Below are 19107 nucleotides of genomic sequence, written 5' to 3'. Positions count from 1 at the left end.
CCCTGAAATAAATGCAAAGATATAGAATACATCGATAGTTCGAGTTCAACAGCTACACGTGTGTGTATTATAACTAATACACACATGCTAGAACTCTAAAAAGAGTCAAATCAGTGAGCCTGGTTCTTTATAGGTGTTGGAAAAGTCATGATAAATTTTTGCATAGAAAAATGCATCATGATTTTTCCAACAACCCAATACATAGATACTTTAAGGGCAGCAACTTAAGGTTCTAGATGAACATAGGATAGGGAAACTCAGTAAAGAGAGAGAGTGTATGTTAGGGTGGGGGAGACAGATAGATAATGGCTATGCAAAAAGGCTTTCATGCCTGAGGCTCCAATGTCCAAGGTTCAGTCCCCAGCAATACCATATAGCAGAGCTGAGCAGTGCTCTGGTCTCCTCTGTATCTCTCTCTGTATCTGTCTCTGTGTAGCTCTCTCTCATTAAAAGTAAACAAAATAAAATAAAAAAATGGACTCAGACAGATTTTAAATAGGGACTCAGATAGAATTTAAATAGAGAATCAGCAGCAGCTGATTTTGGTGGCAAAGAGAATACAGAGAGATACAGAGGAAATATAGCAGAAAGCCGAAATGTCCTGAGCCTAATAAGTCATAAACTTAAGGAAGTTTTAGAGATGCAATAAATTCTCTGAAACTAGTATGGAGAAGAAAATGTGTTTTCTTTCAGTCTGTCAGTCAGTGAGAGCACATCTCTTAAGAATGTTTTCTGTGCAAGAAGAAGGCTCAGGGAGAGATGAGAAAGGCCCCCTGCTTCAAACAATGACACACACAATGGGAGCTCAGTTGATATGGCTCATTATCCAAGACCTACCAAAAGCCCAGGCTCACCAGAGAAAGAAGCAGTAGAAATTTCTTCATAGCCATGAGTGGCTTGAACTTCCCTTAGTTACAACCATCTGGACAGAATTAGAGTATTGCTGTCTGTACTTGCCGACTATGAACAGGATGCAGCCTTCACATCCTAATACTGCTTGGCTATATTTAGGCCATTGGAATTCCTACCAGGGCATAATTAACTCTTCACAGTGATTAATGAGAGTGCCTAGATTATTTTTTCTATCATAAGCAAAGAAGATTGTGATGATAGGGACTTGATAGCCTTGAATTACTGATTTCTTTCCTTTTTTTATTATCTGTTTATTTTTATATTACAGAATTGCATGCCGACAGGGGTTTGAATCTACACCATTCCTACCACCATTCCTACCACTACAATCCACCACAGTTCCCCTAAGGTTGTAGATATGAGCCAACTATCATCTCTACAACTATCTGTCCACATTTATACATAACATAGTTGCCCCCTTTTTTTTTTTTCCTGATTCAATCCTCTCTTCCCCTCCAAGTCACTCATGACAACATAACTACCTCCCTCTCCTTTTCCTTCTATCTCTGTCTCTGGGTGCTGATGGAGCTTGAGTTCAAAGCCCTCTTATCTTCATCATATCACTTCTCCCCCGCTGGGAGTATGGATCAAGGTTGTTTGTGGGGAGCAGAAGGTAGGAGTTCTGGCATCTGTAGCTGCTTCTCTGCTGAGCATGGGTGTTGCCAGGTCGATCCATACTCCCAGCCTGTTTCTATCTTTTCCTAGTGGACCAGAGCTCTGGAGATGCAAGGGTCCAGGACAAATTGGTGAGGGCATCTGCCCAGAGAAGACGGGATGGAGTCATGGTAGCCTCCTTCCTTCCATCCATCCATCCTTCCTTCCTTCCTTCCTTCCTTCCTTCCTTCCTTCCTTCCTTCCTTCCTTCCTTCTTTCTTTCTTTCTTTCTTTCTTTCTTTCTTTCTTTCTTTCTTTCTTTCTTTCTTTCTTTCCCCGACAAGGGTTATCAGTGATGCCATCACGTAAATTCCACTGCTCCAACAGCCATTTCCCCCCCCTTTTTTTGGGGGGGTTGTTTAATTTTCTATTTTTATTTGACATAATAGAGAGAAATTGCGAGGGGGAGGGGAAATAAAGAGGGGAAGAGAAAGATAGACACCTGCAGATGTACTTCACTGCTCATAAAATGTTCCCCTTGCAGGTAGAAGTTGGGGGGGTTGAACCCAGTTCCTTGTGCACAGTAATATGTATCCTTGACCAGGTGTGCCAAGTGTGCTACTGCCCAGTCCCTGAATTATTTCTAAAAGGGTTGGACTAATTTAGGTTACTTCTGGCAGACTATAAATTTTACAACAATTTACATTCAAGTTTTACAACAATCCCATAAACACTGCTTGTATTTTTCTTTGATAAATAAGTAAGTAGTGCTGTAGGTATCCCCTTCTTTAAAAAAAACATACTTTATTTTAACACAAGAGAGAGAGAGAGAGACAAGCATTGCTCTATGCTGGCTTATGGTGATACAGGGGATTGAACCTAGGACCTTGGAACCTCAGGTGTGTAAACCTTTTTGCATGACCTTTATGCAATCTTCCCTGGCCCTGGTATGTCCTTCTTAAATTCATCATACTTTGCTTATCAGACTACACTGCGATATTTGAGTCAGCCACCTGGGCAATAATAGAAGAAACAAATTGATATTTCTGGTGTCAAGTTTCTACTCCTTGTATGGGCCTATGCTTTTAAAAGTAAATACATAAATAACGACTTTTCTAGAGTGAGCAGGGCACCACTCAACTCTGGCACGTGCGTGCAGTGCTGGAGAAGTGAGTGTGGGACCCTGCATGCAAGTTTTAGTGACACTGCTGAGCTATCTGGCCAGCCCTGGGCTTATAAGCTCTTTTATTCATTGCTTAAAGAATTCCAAAAATATTATGATTTAGTCTACAGTTCCCTAAGTGTCTTCTGACATTTACAGAGTCATTGAATTTTCTATTGGATCTATGAGTCCTGGAGATCTTTAATCAGTTATTCTGTTTTCTCATTATTTGTCATGTATGTGACCAGTTCAAGGGATTAAAGGTGACTAACATTCGGATTCTACCCTTGAGGTTATTAACAGATGATGGGGGGGGGGGGGATTTGCTTCTCAAGCGGTGAAGCAGGTCTGCAGGTGTCTATCTTTCTCTTACCCCTCTGTACCTTCTCCTTGTCTCTCAGTTTCTCTCTGTCCTATCCAACAATGACAGCAATCAATAACAACAACAACAATAATAACCACAACAATGATAAAACAACAAGGGCAACAAAACGGGAAAAAATAGCTTCCAGGAGCAGTGGATTCGTGGTGCAGGCCCCAAGCTCCAGCAATAACCCTGGAGACAAAAAAAAAAAAAATGCATAGTGAAGTGTTTAGGTATCTGCTCACTCCTTTTAAGTGGGTTCCTTCTCTCCCCTGTCTTTCAGAGAATTAGGGACAAGCCCTCAGCAATAAGGATGCCCTGAAAAGTTTTACTCTTTTCTTCTTGAACTGACTTTTAGCCTTTCAAGCCACTACACAGTTTCTTCTCAGCCACTTAAGGACAACACAATGGAGACCCAGAGTGGGTTAGGGGCAGGAAAGGTTTGACTGCCTCAAAAGCAGCTATTATAGTTCTTCAGGCCTGCCCAGTGCAGGTGAGGTGGTGGTGGAGCTCAGCATGAGGAGGGTTCTCTGGGGTATGGTGGCACAGGATGTAATATGGACAGTGGGTGCAGTGAGACACACACACACACACACACACACACACACGGAAACTGTACTCCTAGAATATTAGAATACTGTAAGCCCCACACCTATGGATACACCAATCGTAGCAGTATTTGCTGATGCCCTGCTAGAAAAGATAAGAACTTTAGCTTATTAATACTATTCCTTCTCCTTTTCTACTTCCTCACAATTTTTAGTTATAGTTTTGTTTAACTTTTTTCTTGGTTCCATCTACAACTTTACTATATTTGACCTTTTATTTTTAGATCTATAAAATTTTGATAGTCTCTTGATACCATCTATATAAGAAGAATAAATCTTCACCCCTATATCTCCCTTACCACTCTTTTCTCCACTTCTCAAATTCTCTGTTACACAATTGCTTTTATGTTGTCATGATTTATAACATTTATGTTCCTGTGATAAAGTCTTCTGACACTGCCAGTGGCTAGAGTTCCCAGTCTGGAATCTCCCTAAGCACTTGGAAGCACAAAATGTCCCTTTTGTTACTGGGTTTTTGTTTGTTTTTTTTTTTTAAACATCTGCAATTACAGAAAAATTCCAAATTAATATTTTTACACCTCTGTAAATGGCCCCAGAGATGCCATAGCATCATTGGTTGAGAACCATTGATCTATAAACTAATTTTGAAAATTGTGAAAACTAATTTTGAAAATTGTCTGTGAAAACCAACCCCGTCTATAGTCCACTCTTGTCTTGTTCCCTGTGCTCTGCTTGCTTGTCACAGAGTTGGCACAGGGGAGCCTGGGGTTTCCTGTGTCTCTAGAGGAAAGGACTCTGTATGCTCTGACTTCCACTTCATCTTAGCTTTGGCTCTTCCTTCCCACACTATCTTCAACAATTTTTAGTGGCTTGGAAATATTTTGAAAAGACACGGGGCTGGGGAGATGGCAGACCTGGTTATGCACACACATTATAGTGTTCAAGGACCTGTGTTCAAGCCCTTGGTCCCCATCTGCAGAGGGAAAACTTCAGGAGTGGTGAAGCAGGTCTGTAGGTATCTATCTGTCTCTTTCCTTCTCTATCTCCCCCTCCTTTCTCAATTTATTTTTGTCTATCTATCTAATTAATTAATTAATTAAATGAATTTAAGAGAAAAAAGGCATGAATTATAAGGTGTTTCTTGATCTGCTATTGTTCAAGCCCTCTACTAGATAGAGAACAGATAATCGAAAGTTACCTTGAGGCTTTCATGTCCTTGAGAGGATAATGAGGAAAGGGAACAATTCACTCCAAAATGCTTTTCCTAAGAGTTAAAGGTCAAGAGATACTAGAAAGCTAGTGTCAGAAATGCTGTTCAACATTATGTGTTCAACTCTGTGTATGTAGCCTTATGTTTAGTCACTGCAGTCAGAATATTAGGTCCTGCTATACTCCTGGCCTGAAGCTAGTTGTTCCTTTAACAAAGATTTTTAAGTGGTTTGTTAATTAGAAGCACTGGAAAGAACTCAAACTGCATTCATTACATTTCTCTAGAAATAATTGTTAAATGGTCCATAAATGAATAGCCAGGCCTGCTTTTTCATCCAGGTCTGACTTAAACAGCTCAGCAGACATCCATATCTATTGAGCAACCCTTTCTAAGTCTACAGTCTTTACTCTGTTTTAAGATTTAAAAGCAAACCTCAAAAAGTCATTTTAGAGGGCAAGGGAAACTGCATCATGGTTCTGTAAACAAACTCTCTGAGGGCCCAGGTTCAATCCCATATTCGAGCATAAGCCAGAGCTGAGCAGGGCTTTGGTGGTGGTGGTGGGGGGTGATTTTAAAGATGACCCAAGTTTGAACCCAGTCCACACCTTGAGGGAAGCATCAATGCTGTGGTCTCTCTATCAATACCTGGAAAATATAAGGAAAATACAACTAAATGTAAAATCTCTGGGGTTCAGAAATTTATTAATACTTTGTTTGCTCACATAGAAAAAGTTTAGAAAGTCCCTGGCAATATTTATAAATAGGTACCTTGTAAATGCAAGACACCCTGCTGTAAAGGGATGAAGGAATCAAGAAATGTGTAGGCAGGATACAAGAAAATTAAATCATATTTCAGGAAGTCTGGGAACACTAGGGAAAGGCAGCTCCAGGAAATTATTGTCCCAGCATAATTAAAGCAGGGCAGCTAAGTACAAAGTAAAAAGAGCAAGATCATTGATTATGGATAGGATGGTGAATACATTATAGAACAGCTTAGAATGGTCTCATGCGCAGAGAAAGTAAAATTATTCTGTCAAGTGGAATTAGTTTAATGTGAGACTGAGGAGTGGAACAGAGTGGAAAAGGAGCCTGCTCAAGGTCTTCAAACCAAGTTCAGCACTCAGTTATCAGCCAGGAATCCTATATTACTTTAAATATGAGTTACTCCCCTTTTCATTTCCTTGCAGTTATTTGTTTAGGGCTTCTGGGCTTTGTGTCAAATTATGGGGAAATGAGTGAGAGTGCTAACCAGTACAACTTGTAGTTACTAACACACAGCTTCCACAGTGCTTCTCATCTATCACGACTTTTCTGAAGAATGAGTTCCATGGAATGTTGCTGCCTCACATTTGATCACACAGTACTGCAGAGACATCCAAAAAGACAACATAGGCATTATTTATCAGTATTTTTTTTATTTTTATTTTATTTTATTTATTTATTCCCTTTTGTTGCCCTTGTTGTTTTATTGTTGTAGTTATTATTGTTGTTGTCGTCGTTGTTGGATAGGACAGAAAGAAATGGAGAGAGGAGGGGAAGACAGAGAGGAGGAGAGAAAGACAGACACCTGCAGACCTGCTTCACCGCCTGTGAAGCGACTCTCCTGTAGGTGGGGAGCTGGGGTTCGAACCGGGATCCTTACGCCGGTCCTTGTGCTTTGTGCTTATCAGTATTTTTAATAATAAACTTAATAAAGTAAACATTTATCCTAAGTATTTTTAAAAAGATTTATTTATTAAAAGAGAGGATGGAAAAGGAGGGAAGAAGACCAGATCTAGTGTAAGGTGTTGCCAGGGATTGAACCTGGGGCCTCTCTGACCTCAGGTATGCAAATTCTGAGCTTTAATAGGTTGAACTGTCTCCCTGACCCTGAAGATTACTTATGAGCTGAAAAATACTGCCTCTCTTCACACTACCAAAATTTTAATCCCATTAGTATTCATAGTCTTGTAATGTCTACATTTTAGAGAAAATGTTCCCAACTTTTTTGGATGAGAAATTATTATTATTATTATTATTATTATTGATGCTCACATTAAATTCTCTAGGGATATTCTGACTTTCTGAGCTCAAGATCAAGTTAGAAATTATTGACCTCTTTAAGCTCAGCTCTTTTGCTTGGAAATTAGCAATTACTACACTAATAAAGATTCTCTTTTCACCTGGAGAATCTTACCTTGTTTTATTTATAAACAGCTCCATTCTCTTCTCCTCTTTTATGAACTTCTCTGAATACTTTCTTTTAACCCCTCCCTTTTTAAAAAAATTTTTATGCAGTAGAAATTTCTCCAGTCAATCCACAGAATACTTCCCTGTGGGGAAGGGGCCACTGATGGATTGTGTTTAAAGTCAGTTTACGTGTATATCTATACACTGCTCAGGACTTTATCATTGATAGCTTGTCAATTGCATCTGTCTTCAAACCCAGATATTTAATTACTCCCTTAGATTTATTCTCCAAATAAAAAATACCTGATAAACATATTTTTATTTATGTAATGTTTATTTATCCAATGGAAATATTGACAAGACCATAGGATAAAAGGGGTACATTTCCACAGAGTTCCCACCACCAGAACTACATATCCAATCCCCTCCTTTAATAGCTTTCTTATTCTTTATCCTTCTGAGATAAAGAATGGGGTACAGAAGGTGGAAGATCTGGCTTCTGTAACTGCTTCCCCACTGAACATGGATATTGGCAGGTCGATCCATACTCCTAGGCTGTCTCTTTCTTTCCCTAGTGGGGCAAGGGTTTGGGGAGGTGGGGCTCCAGGACACATTGGTGGGGCTCGTCTGCCTAGGAAAGTCAGGTTGGCATCATGGTAGCATCTGGAACCTGGTGGCTAAAAAAGAGTTAAGGTATAAAGCAGAATAAAGTGTTGACTAATCATGAACCTAAAGGCAAGAATATTGCAGATGAAGATTTGGAGTTTCCATTTTGGAAAAAACTAGTAGGTCTATTTTAGGTTTATTCCAAGGGGCCTGTGATCTTACTAGTTTTTGCCTGAGCCTGACATCTGATATGCAGGTGGACCCAAGTTATTGTCTGGGGAGATGGTGTCATAGTTGGGAAAGCGGCTAGAAAGCTGGATCAGGAGCTGAGCAGTGCTCTATTAAACAAAAACAAAAAAAGAATTCCTTGGTGCGAAGAAAGTCCTATATACATGGGGTGGCCTGGAGCATCAGACGTGGAGTGTTCTGTGAGCTCAGCACACCCTCAGACAACCCTCAGTGTTAAAGGTGAGGGATTCGTTGTCTATGTCCCACCATAAGAGGGGCATGAACTCAAGTCAGACAGACCCTGCTCCCAAAGCAAAGGAAGTGGAAAAGGGTGCAAATGAAGACAGGGTAGTGGCTTTGGGTGTGGTGAGGTGAGGGCCTGCATTGTCTTTGAGGAGCAGGAGGCAGCAGTATCTGCTAAAGGACAGGAGTAACGAGGAGAGTTTACTCACTGGTTCTACGTTGACCAGCTCTGAAACTCGGTCAGAAGCTTTAAGATTCAGATTCTAGTGCTCTGCTATCAAAAACTATAAACAGACATAGGACAAAATGATAGAAAGATGACTGTTAACAGGTTGAAGATGTATTTGTTCTGCTGTGATTCGTTTCACATTTTTTTTTCTTTTTAAAATTTTATTGACGGGTTAAAGGTTTACAGTATAATCTTTTAACTCAAAGACACAGCCTCTCATCTCCCCTGGATTGGTGTCCAGAACCCCAGTGTCCCTTCATCCTGTCCCTTTCCAACTTTGCCTGGAATCCTTTGCTTTGGTTTACATATTTTTGAACGCCTAAGACAAAAGGAAGAAGATGAGCAGATTGGCATAGCGAAATATGCCCTGTGAGAGATTCAGAATGTGCCATTTCAAGGGGCCAGTTGGTGGCACACCGGGTTAAGCACACATAGTACTGAATGTGCCATTTCATGCATGGCTTTGCAATGGGCTGTTGTGGAAACCTGAGCTGATATTACAACCTCTTGGGACTTTTCCTTCATTAAACAGTGGCTGATCCTGGAGACTTTCCTGGAATTCGCACTCCCTTTACAGTGGCCGAAAGATTCCCAAATATTGCAGATTTCTGGCATCTGTGGGTTGGGAGATGCTGCTATGTTTCACCAAAATAGCAGTGAAAAAATGTCAACTCCAGGCCACAGTCTCCCCCACAGTGCCCTCTAGCCCAGAGCAGAAGGCTCCTGTGAGCAGACTCACACTGAGAGAAGCTGGAGGCAGCTCACATTTTGTTGCTTGTCAAAGCCAAAAGTCAAATTAAACCCAATGGGCCTAGGGGATAAAGAATAAAGAAAGAAAGAAAGAAAGAAAGAAAGAAAGAAAGAAAGAAAGAAAGAAAGAAAGAAAGAAAGAAAGAAAGAAAGAAAGAAAGGAAAGGAAACAAAACAGATGGGTCTTTGTAGGGGAAAAGTGTTAGTCAGCTAAAAACTTACTTAAAAACACATGGTCATTCTTCTTTGGGAGGGATCTAAAGACCAAATATAGTCTCTGAGAGAGGCATGCAAGTACAGTTTTGGAACTCTTTCAAAAAATATGGCTGGGATTCTAAAAATGCTACTGTCTCACACTCTATTTTCTAGATAAAGCACTCTTCAGCCTGCCTTTAAGGGATCCATGAAAACCCTACTCCTTTAGCCAAGAGTCTTGATACTGGAATTTTTATTTGTCTTCCTTTATTGGGTTTTTTCTTTCTATTTTAAAAACTATTTTACAATCTACTGTCCAACAGTTAAAGAAACACAGTTTCGATTTCTAGTCCTTGAAGCTGTGTCTGTAACATCTTACCAGCAGGGGCCTGGAATTTCACTAACTAGATTATAGTAATTCTATAACAAATCATTCTGCCAGCTCTGTCATCACCCTATCTAAATCTGTCTATGCAAATGATGTTCAGAGGATTCTAACTTCATCAGAAGAAAAGTTAAATGTAACTCAGGTTCAAACCCTCTGGTAAATTGTTGAGCTTTACCATTTATAATAAGAACTGAACTAAGAAGCCAGACTAGACCTTCTACCTTCTGTACCCCATAATGACCCTGGGTCCATACTCCCAGAGGGATAAAGAATAGGAAAGCTATCAGGGGAGGGGATGGGATTCAGAGTTCTGGTTGTGAGACTTTTGTGGAGTTGTACCCCTCTTATCTTATGGTTTTTGTCAGTGTTTCTTTTTTATAAATAAAAATTAAAAATAAAAAATAACTGAACTAGTTTCATTTTGTGAACACTTGGCACTCCTGGTATTACTAGCATAGGATTGAAATATAAATGTTTCATTTTTTATTAGTGACTTAATATTGACCTACAAAATTATGAAATAACAGGGGTATAATTCTGCACTGTTCCCACCACCAGAGTTCTGTATCCTCATTCCTTCCATTGGAAGCTACAGTAGTTCTTCCAAGGTTTGCAAATATGGGTTGACTACTATTTTCTATAACTGTCTATATTTATATGTACTTGTCTATTTTTTTCTCTATGGTCGTGGCTTCTCTTCCTTTCTAACTCACATCTATACTTATTACCACTTTTGAAGGTCCTTCCTTTTTTCCTCTTCTCTCTCTGGGTCCTGATGGAGTTGGAGTTCAGAGCCCTTTGGTTATCTTCCCCTAACATTTCTCCTCTCTGGAAGTATGGACCCAAATTATTTTGGTGGTGCAATAGGTGGGAGTTCTGGCTTCTATAATTGCTTCTTTCCTGGACATGAGTGTTGACAGGTCTGTCCATTCCCCCAGCCTGTTTCTATTCTTTCCCTAGTGTGACTGGGCTCTAGAGAGGTGAGGTTCTAGGACACATTGGTGAGGTGGTCTGCCCAGTGAAGTCAGGATGGAGTCATAATAGTGTCTGCAACTTTGTGGCTGAAAGACTAAGATATAAAGCAGGACACAGGGTTGAAATGTTTGTATGTGAACTTAATAACAGCCTAACTATAGTTTTCCTTTTTTAATCATTATTATGTTTTATTAGGGAAATACTGCTTTATAAGACAGTTGTTTCCACAGAGGTACAATTTCTCTTCCCTCTGTGATAGGAGTCTGCACATCAACCCCATCACCAGGTTAGGGCCTTCCCCACTGTTGTGCTGGGTCTTCAACACTCTCACAACCCCTTTCCTCCCTTCCTCCATGTCTAGTACTAATTTCAACCTGTGTTTTTGTCTTTCCTTCATTTCTTGAAAAAGTGTTGATCTGCTAAAGACTTAGTTAAAAACACATAACTATTCTTCTTGGTGGGGGGGGTGGATCTAAAGATCAAATATGTCTCTGAAAGAGTCAAGGAGGGAGCATTAGAGTGCAATACCTAGGTGCCTGGGACCCTAGAGGCCATAGGTTCAACTCCTGGGACTACTATATGCCAGAGAGCTACTCAGCACCACTCCTCTGCATAAAAATAAATAAATCTTGGTTACATAAACAAAGAGAGTTAAAGGACCAACAAGACAGCTCACCTGGATGGTGTACCTTCTTTGCCCTGCTCGAGAGCCAGATTCGAGCCCGTTCCCCACCACACTGGGGGAAGCTTCAGTTTTGTGGGGTCTTTCCTTCTCTACCTCTGTCTGCTTCTCTCTATCTGGAATAGTTCACTCAGAGAAGTGAATCTTCTGGTGATACAGTCAAGTGATAGTGCTGATGCTTATTTCCTCTATTAGAAAGTATTTCTTTGAACTCATTCTTACATTATCTCTCCACTCACTGGCTATTTGTGTTTCCAAAGTTAGTTTAGATAAATCTCCTCAACAACAAATATTTCCTATCAACATAAAAGTTCAAAGTATCATTAAAACCTAAAGACTGGAACATTTAGTGCACTGAAATAAGCTGATGTATGTACACACCTAATTTGCCCCTAACTTTTAAGAAAACTGTATGAACTCAGAATACCTGTCTAAAACTTTCACTTTACTTTGACGCTCATCTCCTCCTCCCCTGCCCAATAGAACAAATAAACATTCAAGTGTTGTAAGAACCGTTTCTGGTCTTTAAAGGTAGTCTACTTGCTGGGAAAACTGCCAAGAACGAAATAAACATTTATTGAGAGAGAGAGTAAGCCATAGGTAAGTGAGATAGCTCATCAGGGAGGGTGTCTGTTCTCCAGTTGTGTAACTGGGTTCAAGCCTCTGGTGTACAGCATACACAAGTACTGCAGCACTGAGGGACGCTTCCATGACAGAGAGTCTCTCCCTCTCACTTTCTTCCTTTCTACACAGCTTGGCTCAAAGTGGTGGCACCCAGAGAGGACAAAAAAAAAAAAAATTAAATAAATAAACAATGTCTGTAAATACACAAGAGGTTAGTCCCCTCAAGAGTTTTAACTATGGCAACTCAAGAGATTGCTCACTGGATTAAATGTTGGCTCTCAAGCATGCGGTTCTGAGTTCAACTCACAGTATCGCATGTGTCAGAGTGGTGCTCTGGTTCTCTCTGTCTCTCTCCATCATTAGTAAATAAATAGTCTTTTTTTTAAAGTTTAGAATAGAATAATTCCCTTCTTTTATTTTTTTAAATTTCTTTATTGGGGGATTAATGTTTTACATTTGACAGTAAATACAATAGTTTGTAAATGCATAACTTCCCATTTTCCACATAACAATACAGCCCCTACTAAACTCCATTCTTTTAAATATTTTTATTTATTTTGTTGTATTGGGTAAAGACAGAAATTCAAGATGAACAAGGAGACAGAGAGGGAGAGAGAAAGAAAGATACCTATTGCACCAGCAGGAAATCCATTGCGTTAAATCAAACAAACTGCTCAACAAACTTCCCCTCTGAATGTGGGGATCAGGGCTTGAACCCAGGTCCTTGTGCATGGTGACCTGTGCACTTAAGCAGGTGCACTACCACCTGGCCACTTTTTTCACATTCTTAACTGGTTCTAGGGACAGAGTTCTCAAAAATAGAAATGTTAATTTTTCCCTTTGTCTTGTGTCAGTCAGTCCTTGTTCATCAACTACCCTAGAATAAACCCTTCACCTCCATTGGCCGTCAAAGTGTAAAATGGCAGCACAAGAAACGGAGATGACACCCTCAACACTATTATTGGGAAAGCGGGAAAGCAGGAAATCCACTGTGTTAAATCAAACAAACTGATCTTAACATGTTTCTTTTGCATATTAGAATATCAATATGTAATACTCAAGCAGATTTGAGGTTTGAGGTCACAGTTTGAATCTAGTATGTAGGATGGAGGGTAGATAGCATAATGGTTATGCAAACAGACTCTCATGCCTGAGGCTCCAAAGTCCCAGGTTCAATCCCCCACACCACCATAATCCAGAGCTGAACAGTGCTCTGGTTAACAAAAAGAATGAATCTAGTATGTAGCAAATAGTTTGTGGATCCTTTATCTGATAGAACATATGGTATAAACAAATATTCAAAGTGTGGAAAGAGTTCTAAACCAGAGCAGTATCTTGTTATCCAAGACGTCTTTGGCATTTTGCTTAACCTACTATTAATTTATAATCCCAGAATTGTTTGATATACACACACACCAAGAAGCTCTAGCGATTGGAACCTTCTGCAATGGGGAAAATATCCATTGTGTCCAATTCAGTTGGCCATTAGCTGTTTGTGGCTATTAAACTCATAAAATATGGCTGAAGAATTTTTTTAATTTTATTTAAATTTAACTTAAATATGTTCAAGTAGCTAGCATAATAAACAGTGCTGAGCTAGAAATTACTAACTTGTATTCAGTATCTTAACTGTAAACATTCTGGTTTCGCATTATATTTAAAACTATAAATATAAGGGGAGTCGGGCGGTAGTGCAGTGGGGAAAGTGCAGGTGGCGCAAAGCACAAGGACCGGTGTAAGGATCACAGTTCAAGCCTCCAGCTCCCCACCTGCAGGTGGTTCACTTCACAGGCAGTGAAGCAGGTCTGCAGGTGTCTATCTTTCTCTCCCCCTCTCTGTCTTCCCTTCCTCTCTCCATTTCACTCTGTCCTATCCAACAACGAATGACATCAATAACTACAACAACAATGAAAAACAACAAGGGCAACAAGAAGGAAAATAAATATGAAAAAATATATAATAAAATGATAAAAAGATTTTTTAAAGTTATGCTTAATGTCCATAATGTCATAAGTCTAACTTAATGATTATGAATTTGGTAAACTTTAAAGTTTCCTTTAGTATTTGTAAATAAGTCAGACACAATTTCATCTTTTCATCTTATTTACTTTCATCTTTTTTACTTATTTATTTATTTACTGGATTGTAGCCACCTTTTACCAGTTGTTGTGAGAGAAAATATATTTCTATACCATTAAATAATGCTACAAGCTGTCAGAGCTAATGACTACCTATTTCTTAGACACTGGCACTGTCATTTATTTTTTTATTTTGAAATATTGGGTGTTTTGTCTGTTTTCTCCCCCTTTTGGGGGGATTACTATAAGTCACTCAAAAACAATGCGGTAGCAGGGGTAGATAGCATAATGGTTATGCAAACACACTGTCATGCCTGAGGCTCCAAAGTCCCAGGTCCAGTCCCCGGCACCACCATAAGCCAGAGCTGAGTAGTGCTCTGGTTAAAAAAAAAGAAAAAAAAACAATGCTGTAGTAAACTCTTGAAATCATGTTAACATTTCTTCTCCTTAAAAAAATTAATTGCCAGTTGCTTGTCTTATTTAAGTAATAATTTGTAGGATAAATTATTTTACTATAACATATTTCTTTTGAAAATATACTTTGCCATTGATTACACTTAAAAAAATAGACTTAAAGTTGCCAAAAAGAAAGCCAAGAATTTTCTTTCCATCACACAATTAATTCAACAAATTCTAAGACAGAATGCTAATTCATCTAATATAAATAATAAAAATTGCTGATAAAATGTAACTGCATTCAAAGATAATGATAGAGACCTTTTTTTTTGTAAATAAGAAATGTTCCCAGAGCCCTTCCCCACTAGGGAGAGAGCGTTACTCTCGATCGCACTCTGTCATTTCATAAACATCTCATAAAAACTGCAGCAAAGGTGGGCACGAGGAATAACATCATTGCAAGACTGGCCAGCTCCTCATGGGGCGCGAGCGCTTCCACACTACCATCATCATCTCTGGCATTATGCTATTCCACTGCAGAATACTGTGCCCCAGTATGGTTCCGTAGCCCCCATGTCCACTTGGTCGATTCCAAATTATATTCCTCCATGAGGATAATTTCTGGAACCATCCGTTCCACCCCGGTTCCATGGCTGCCAGTTCTTAGCAACATCGCCCCACCAGATATTCGTCGGGATGCGGCATCATCTAAGTTCATTTCCCACGTCTACGCTCGATCGGACCTGCCAATATACGCGGATATCTTCGCCCACCCTGTCCAACGCTTGACGTCTCGTCACCCAATCTGGTCCCCTACGCCTACACTGAACTTCTCTGTTCCAGACTCTTGGAAACAGAGTTGGCAGTCAGCTGAGGTAAAGAACAAACACCTCATCACAGACCCCTGCAAGCGTCAACCCGGCTTTGACCTAGCACGTTATGATTGGGCCCTCCTCAATCGCTATCGAACAGGCCATGGCCGGTGCGCCGCTATGTTCCATCGCTGGGGAGCCAGAGACGACCCAAACTGCCCCTGCGGCTACTGACAGACTATGACCCACATAGTCAACGACTGCCACCTCTCCAGATTCAAAGGAGGTCTCGCAACTTTACATTAGGCTCAACCTGACGCTGTTGACTGGCTACGGAAGAAGGGCAAACGCTAGAAGAAGAAGAAGGGAGAGAGACAGGCTTGGAGTATGGATCGACCTGTCAATGCCCATGTTCAGTGGGGAAGCAATTCCAGAAGCCAGACCTTTAACCTTCTGCATCGCACAGTGACCTTGGATCCATACTCCCAGAGGGTTAAAGAATAGGAAAGCTATCAGGGGAGGGGATGGGACACGGAGTTCTGGTGGTGGAAATTGTGCGAAGTTGTACCCCTCTTATCCTATGGTTTTGCCAATGTTTCCTTTTTATAAATAAAAAATTTAAAAAAAAAGAAGTTCCCAGGCCTGCAGCCCATAAAAAAATTACTTTACATATTCAGAAAATCTATAGAGCCTGTAAAAATAAGAAAATTAAGAGGCTTTAAAAAATCTATTTTGTTCTTTGTAAAATTACATAATTATATATTGTCATATTTCACAGCTTCACTGTTTATAACTTATAGCACTATGAATATAGTAAGCTTTCATAGATCTTTTTTTTTAGTTTATTTTTTATTTAAGAAAGGATACATTAACAAAACCATAGGATAGGAGGGGTACAAGTTTTCATAGATCTTACAGTTAGTCATCATTCTGAAGATCTTTTTTAAGACATTTTATATTATGCATACTGATGAGGTAACATTTACCTTTTTTAAAAGATTTCATTTATTTATTTATGAGAAAGATAGGAGAAGAAAGAGCCAGACATCACTCTGGCATATGTGCTGCCGGGGATAGAACTCGGGACCTTATGCCTGAGAGTCCAAAGCTTTTATCACTGTGCCACCTCCCAGACCACGATAACATTTACTTTACTTTTTAAGTAAGTTCTTCCTCTGATGGCTTTGATCATCAGATAGCAAAGGAATCCTACTGGTAACCGATAAATTGAAGACATATACTGAATACCAGAGACTAGAAATATCAAATGTGCTCCACTTGCCAGGATATGACCTTTAGCTTGTATTGTAACATCCGTCTTCCTTTTTTGTTTGAATTGTGTTTTCATTTGAGGGGTAGAAAAATGAGTGGAATGACCTCATGCTAATTAAACACTAGGTTGTGAATGAGAAGCAGCTTTGTGAGCCAAAAAATAAAGGGAACTCTAATATGAAAAATTTTTATATGGATTGGGAGAGGCATACGGGAAAGTGGGCCCTATCCAAGGGTTCCAGGACTGGGGGAAGTAGAGGCTCTATAGTGGAGATGTGAGGTTCCTGCTGTCTTAGGGTTCAAAAAGACAATGGATAGTTAATGTTATCATCACATTATTTGGTAATTGGGTTAACTTTGAAAAGTCCTTTTGTTATGGTTTGCTGTACAGAACATCTTGTATATAGCTGTATCTTGTATATAGCTGTGCTATTGGATGCTTCTAATCTACTTGGTCTAGGCTTTTGAGAGAGTCCGCATATCAAATACACAGCCTATATATTAAAAAGACTCAGTCTGTGTTTTAAAAAACTTTGAGACGTACAATTAATTTTCCCCCTCTCATAAAAAAAAAAAAAGAAAATTTTTGAAAAGTACTTTTTGCTCACTCTATTTTTTTATTATCTTTATTTCTTGGATAGAAACAGCCAGAAGGATGACAGAGGACCTAGTGGGGGTTGTATTGTTATATGGGAAACTGGGGAATGTTATGCATGTACAAACTATTGTAGTTACTGTTGAATGTAAAACATTAATTCCCCAATAAAGAAATTTAAAAAAAAGAAAACACTACAAAAAAAAAAAAAGCCAGAAAATGAAAGGGGGTGATAGAAAGGAAGAGAGACAGAGAGACGCCTGCGGCCCTGCTTCACCACTCGTGAAACTTTCCCCTTGCAAGTGAGGGCCAGGGACTTGTACCTGTGTCCTTGCGCACTGTAACATGTGCACTTAACCACCTGGCCCCACTCTTTGCTCATTCTACCTGTGAAAAGGTGACTTTAAAATGGTCCAAGTGGAAAGAAATCCAAGATACTGCCCCTCTTGAACGACAAATTTAATAATTTATGGCAAAGATTTGGTTTTCCTATCATAGATGTTTGTGTTGGTAAAATAGCAGCATTTATGGTTTTTATGCATAAATGCTACCTAGGGATATCGATTTTTCCCATGAAAATGGAACATAAATTTCCTGGTGGTAAATCATCAGGACTTTGTTCATAATATGACTGAAGCACATTACTAGAAAATTATTTCTAGAAAAATCAGTGTTGTGTATACTGGAAATGTTTATAAGGATGCTTAGAATGCCATCAATTCTGCCTCACTTCATGGATTTGGGTGGGGGGGGGATCCTTAAAGCCTGTGTCACCCACTTAACCTGTCTCTTCTCTTAAGTTTTAAAGAATGCATGCTAATTCCAGTATTAGTATTCATAATATGTCATTGTGACCTTTGTTCTTTTTTTATTTAAAATTTTTTTTTATTTATTAATGCCTTGTTTTATTTGTCTTCTGTTTAATAGGACATAGTTGAGAAGTGAGGGGTTGATAGAGGAAAGAGAGAGAGATATCTGCATTCTGAAGCTTCCCCCCTGCATGTGGGCATACAGGCCTTAAACCTGTGACCTTGTGAATGGCCCTAGTTCTGCTATTAAAAATAATAAAAGTAGGGAGATGGGCAGTAGCACACCAGGTTAAGCACACATAGTGCGAAGCGCAAGGACCTGCACAAGGATCTCGGTTCCTCCAGATTCCCACCTGCAGAGGGGTCACTTCACTAACAGTGAAGCAGGTCTGCAGGTGTATTTCTCTTCCCTTCTCCGTCTTCCCCTCCTCTCTCGATCTCTCTCTGTCCTATCCAACAACAACAATAATAGAAGATGGTTGCCAGGAGCAATGAGTTCATAGTGCAGGCACCAAGCCCCAGCAATAACCCTGGAAGATAATAATAATAACAAAAACAACAATAGTGGCTCCAGGATCAGAGATACACAGTAACGTTACTTGTGCCACTGTGCTCTTTTGTTCACACAGGCAATGTGAACTGTAGGTTGTTTATGCTTTTGTGCTAAGTCAATCCCAGCTTGTAAGAGTTCCCAGTGTGTAATTAGAAAAATTGATAGCTTTCTTTTTCTAAATGGCAGGTCGTTTTCTTGAGCCTGTGCAAAAGTTTTTGGGACTGTGGACTTGTTGCTCTGGACGACATTACAATAGAGTTGGGAAGCTGCTCAGCTGCAGGTAAGATGACCATCATTTCAGCTGTTGGTCTCCCCATCTATACATGACACCTCTGTTGTATTTATCATTGTTGTTAGTGTTGTTGTTGTTGTTGTTATTGCTGCTGTTGTTGGATAGGAGAGAAATCGAGAGAGGAGAGGAAGACAGGGGGAGAGAAAGACAGACACCTGCAGACCTGCTTCACCACTTGTGAAGCGACCCCCTGCAGGTGGGGAACTGGGGGCTCAAACTGGGATCCTTACTGTGGTCCTTGCACTTTGCACCATGTGCGCTTAAACCACTGCGCTTCTGCCTTACCACCCTTTTTAATTCTTCATTTAATAGGACAAAGAGAAAATGAGAGGAGAAGGGAAGATAGGGAGAGGGACAGAGAGATAGCTGCAGACCTGCTTCACTGCTCGATAATCTCCCC

The 19107-nt window shown here is 39.8% G+C and overlaps 1 protein-coding gene across 2 annotated transcripts in view; it reads left to right on the top strand.

Moving 5' to 3' along the window:
* Positions 1-19107, top strand: part of MAMDC2 (MAM domain containing 2) — a 185859-nt gene that overhangs the window by 140756 nt on the left and 25996 nt on the right. For both annotated transcript variants that reach the window (XM_016191692.2, XM_060199726.1), the window contains exon 10: positions 18602-18695. In XM_016191692.2, the coding sequence (XP_016047178.2) occupies positions 18602-18695 (94 nt within the window). The remainder of the gene's footprint in view (positions 1-18601; positions 18696-19107) is intronic.

The sequence above is a fragment of the Erinaceus europaeus genome, chromosome 10, assembly GCF_950295315.1.
Source record: "Erinaceus europaeus chromosome 10, mEriEur2.1, whole genome shotgun sequence".
Taxonomy (NCBI): Eukaryota; Metazoa; Chordata; class Mammalia; order Eulipotyphla; family Erinaceidae; genus Erinaceus; species Erinaceus europaeus.
Note: the sequence above shows the minus strand (reverse complement) of the source record. Positions and strands in the feature narration are given on the sequence as shown.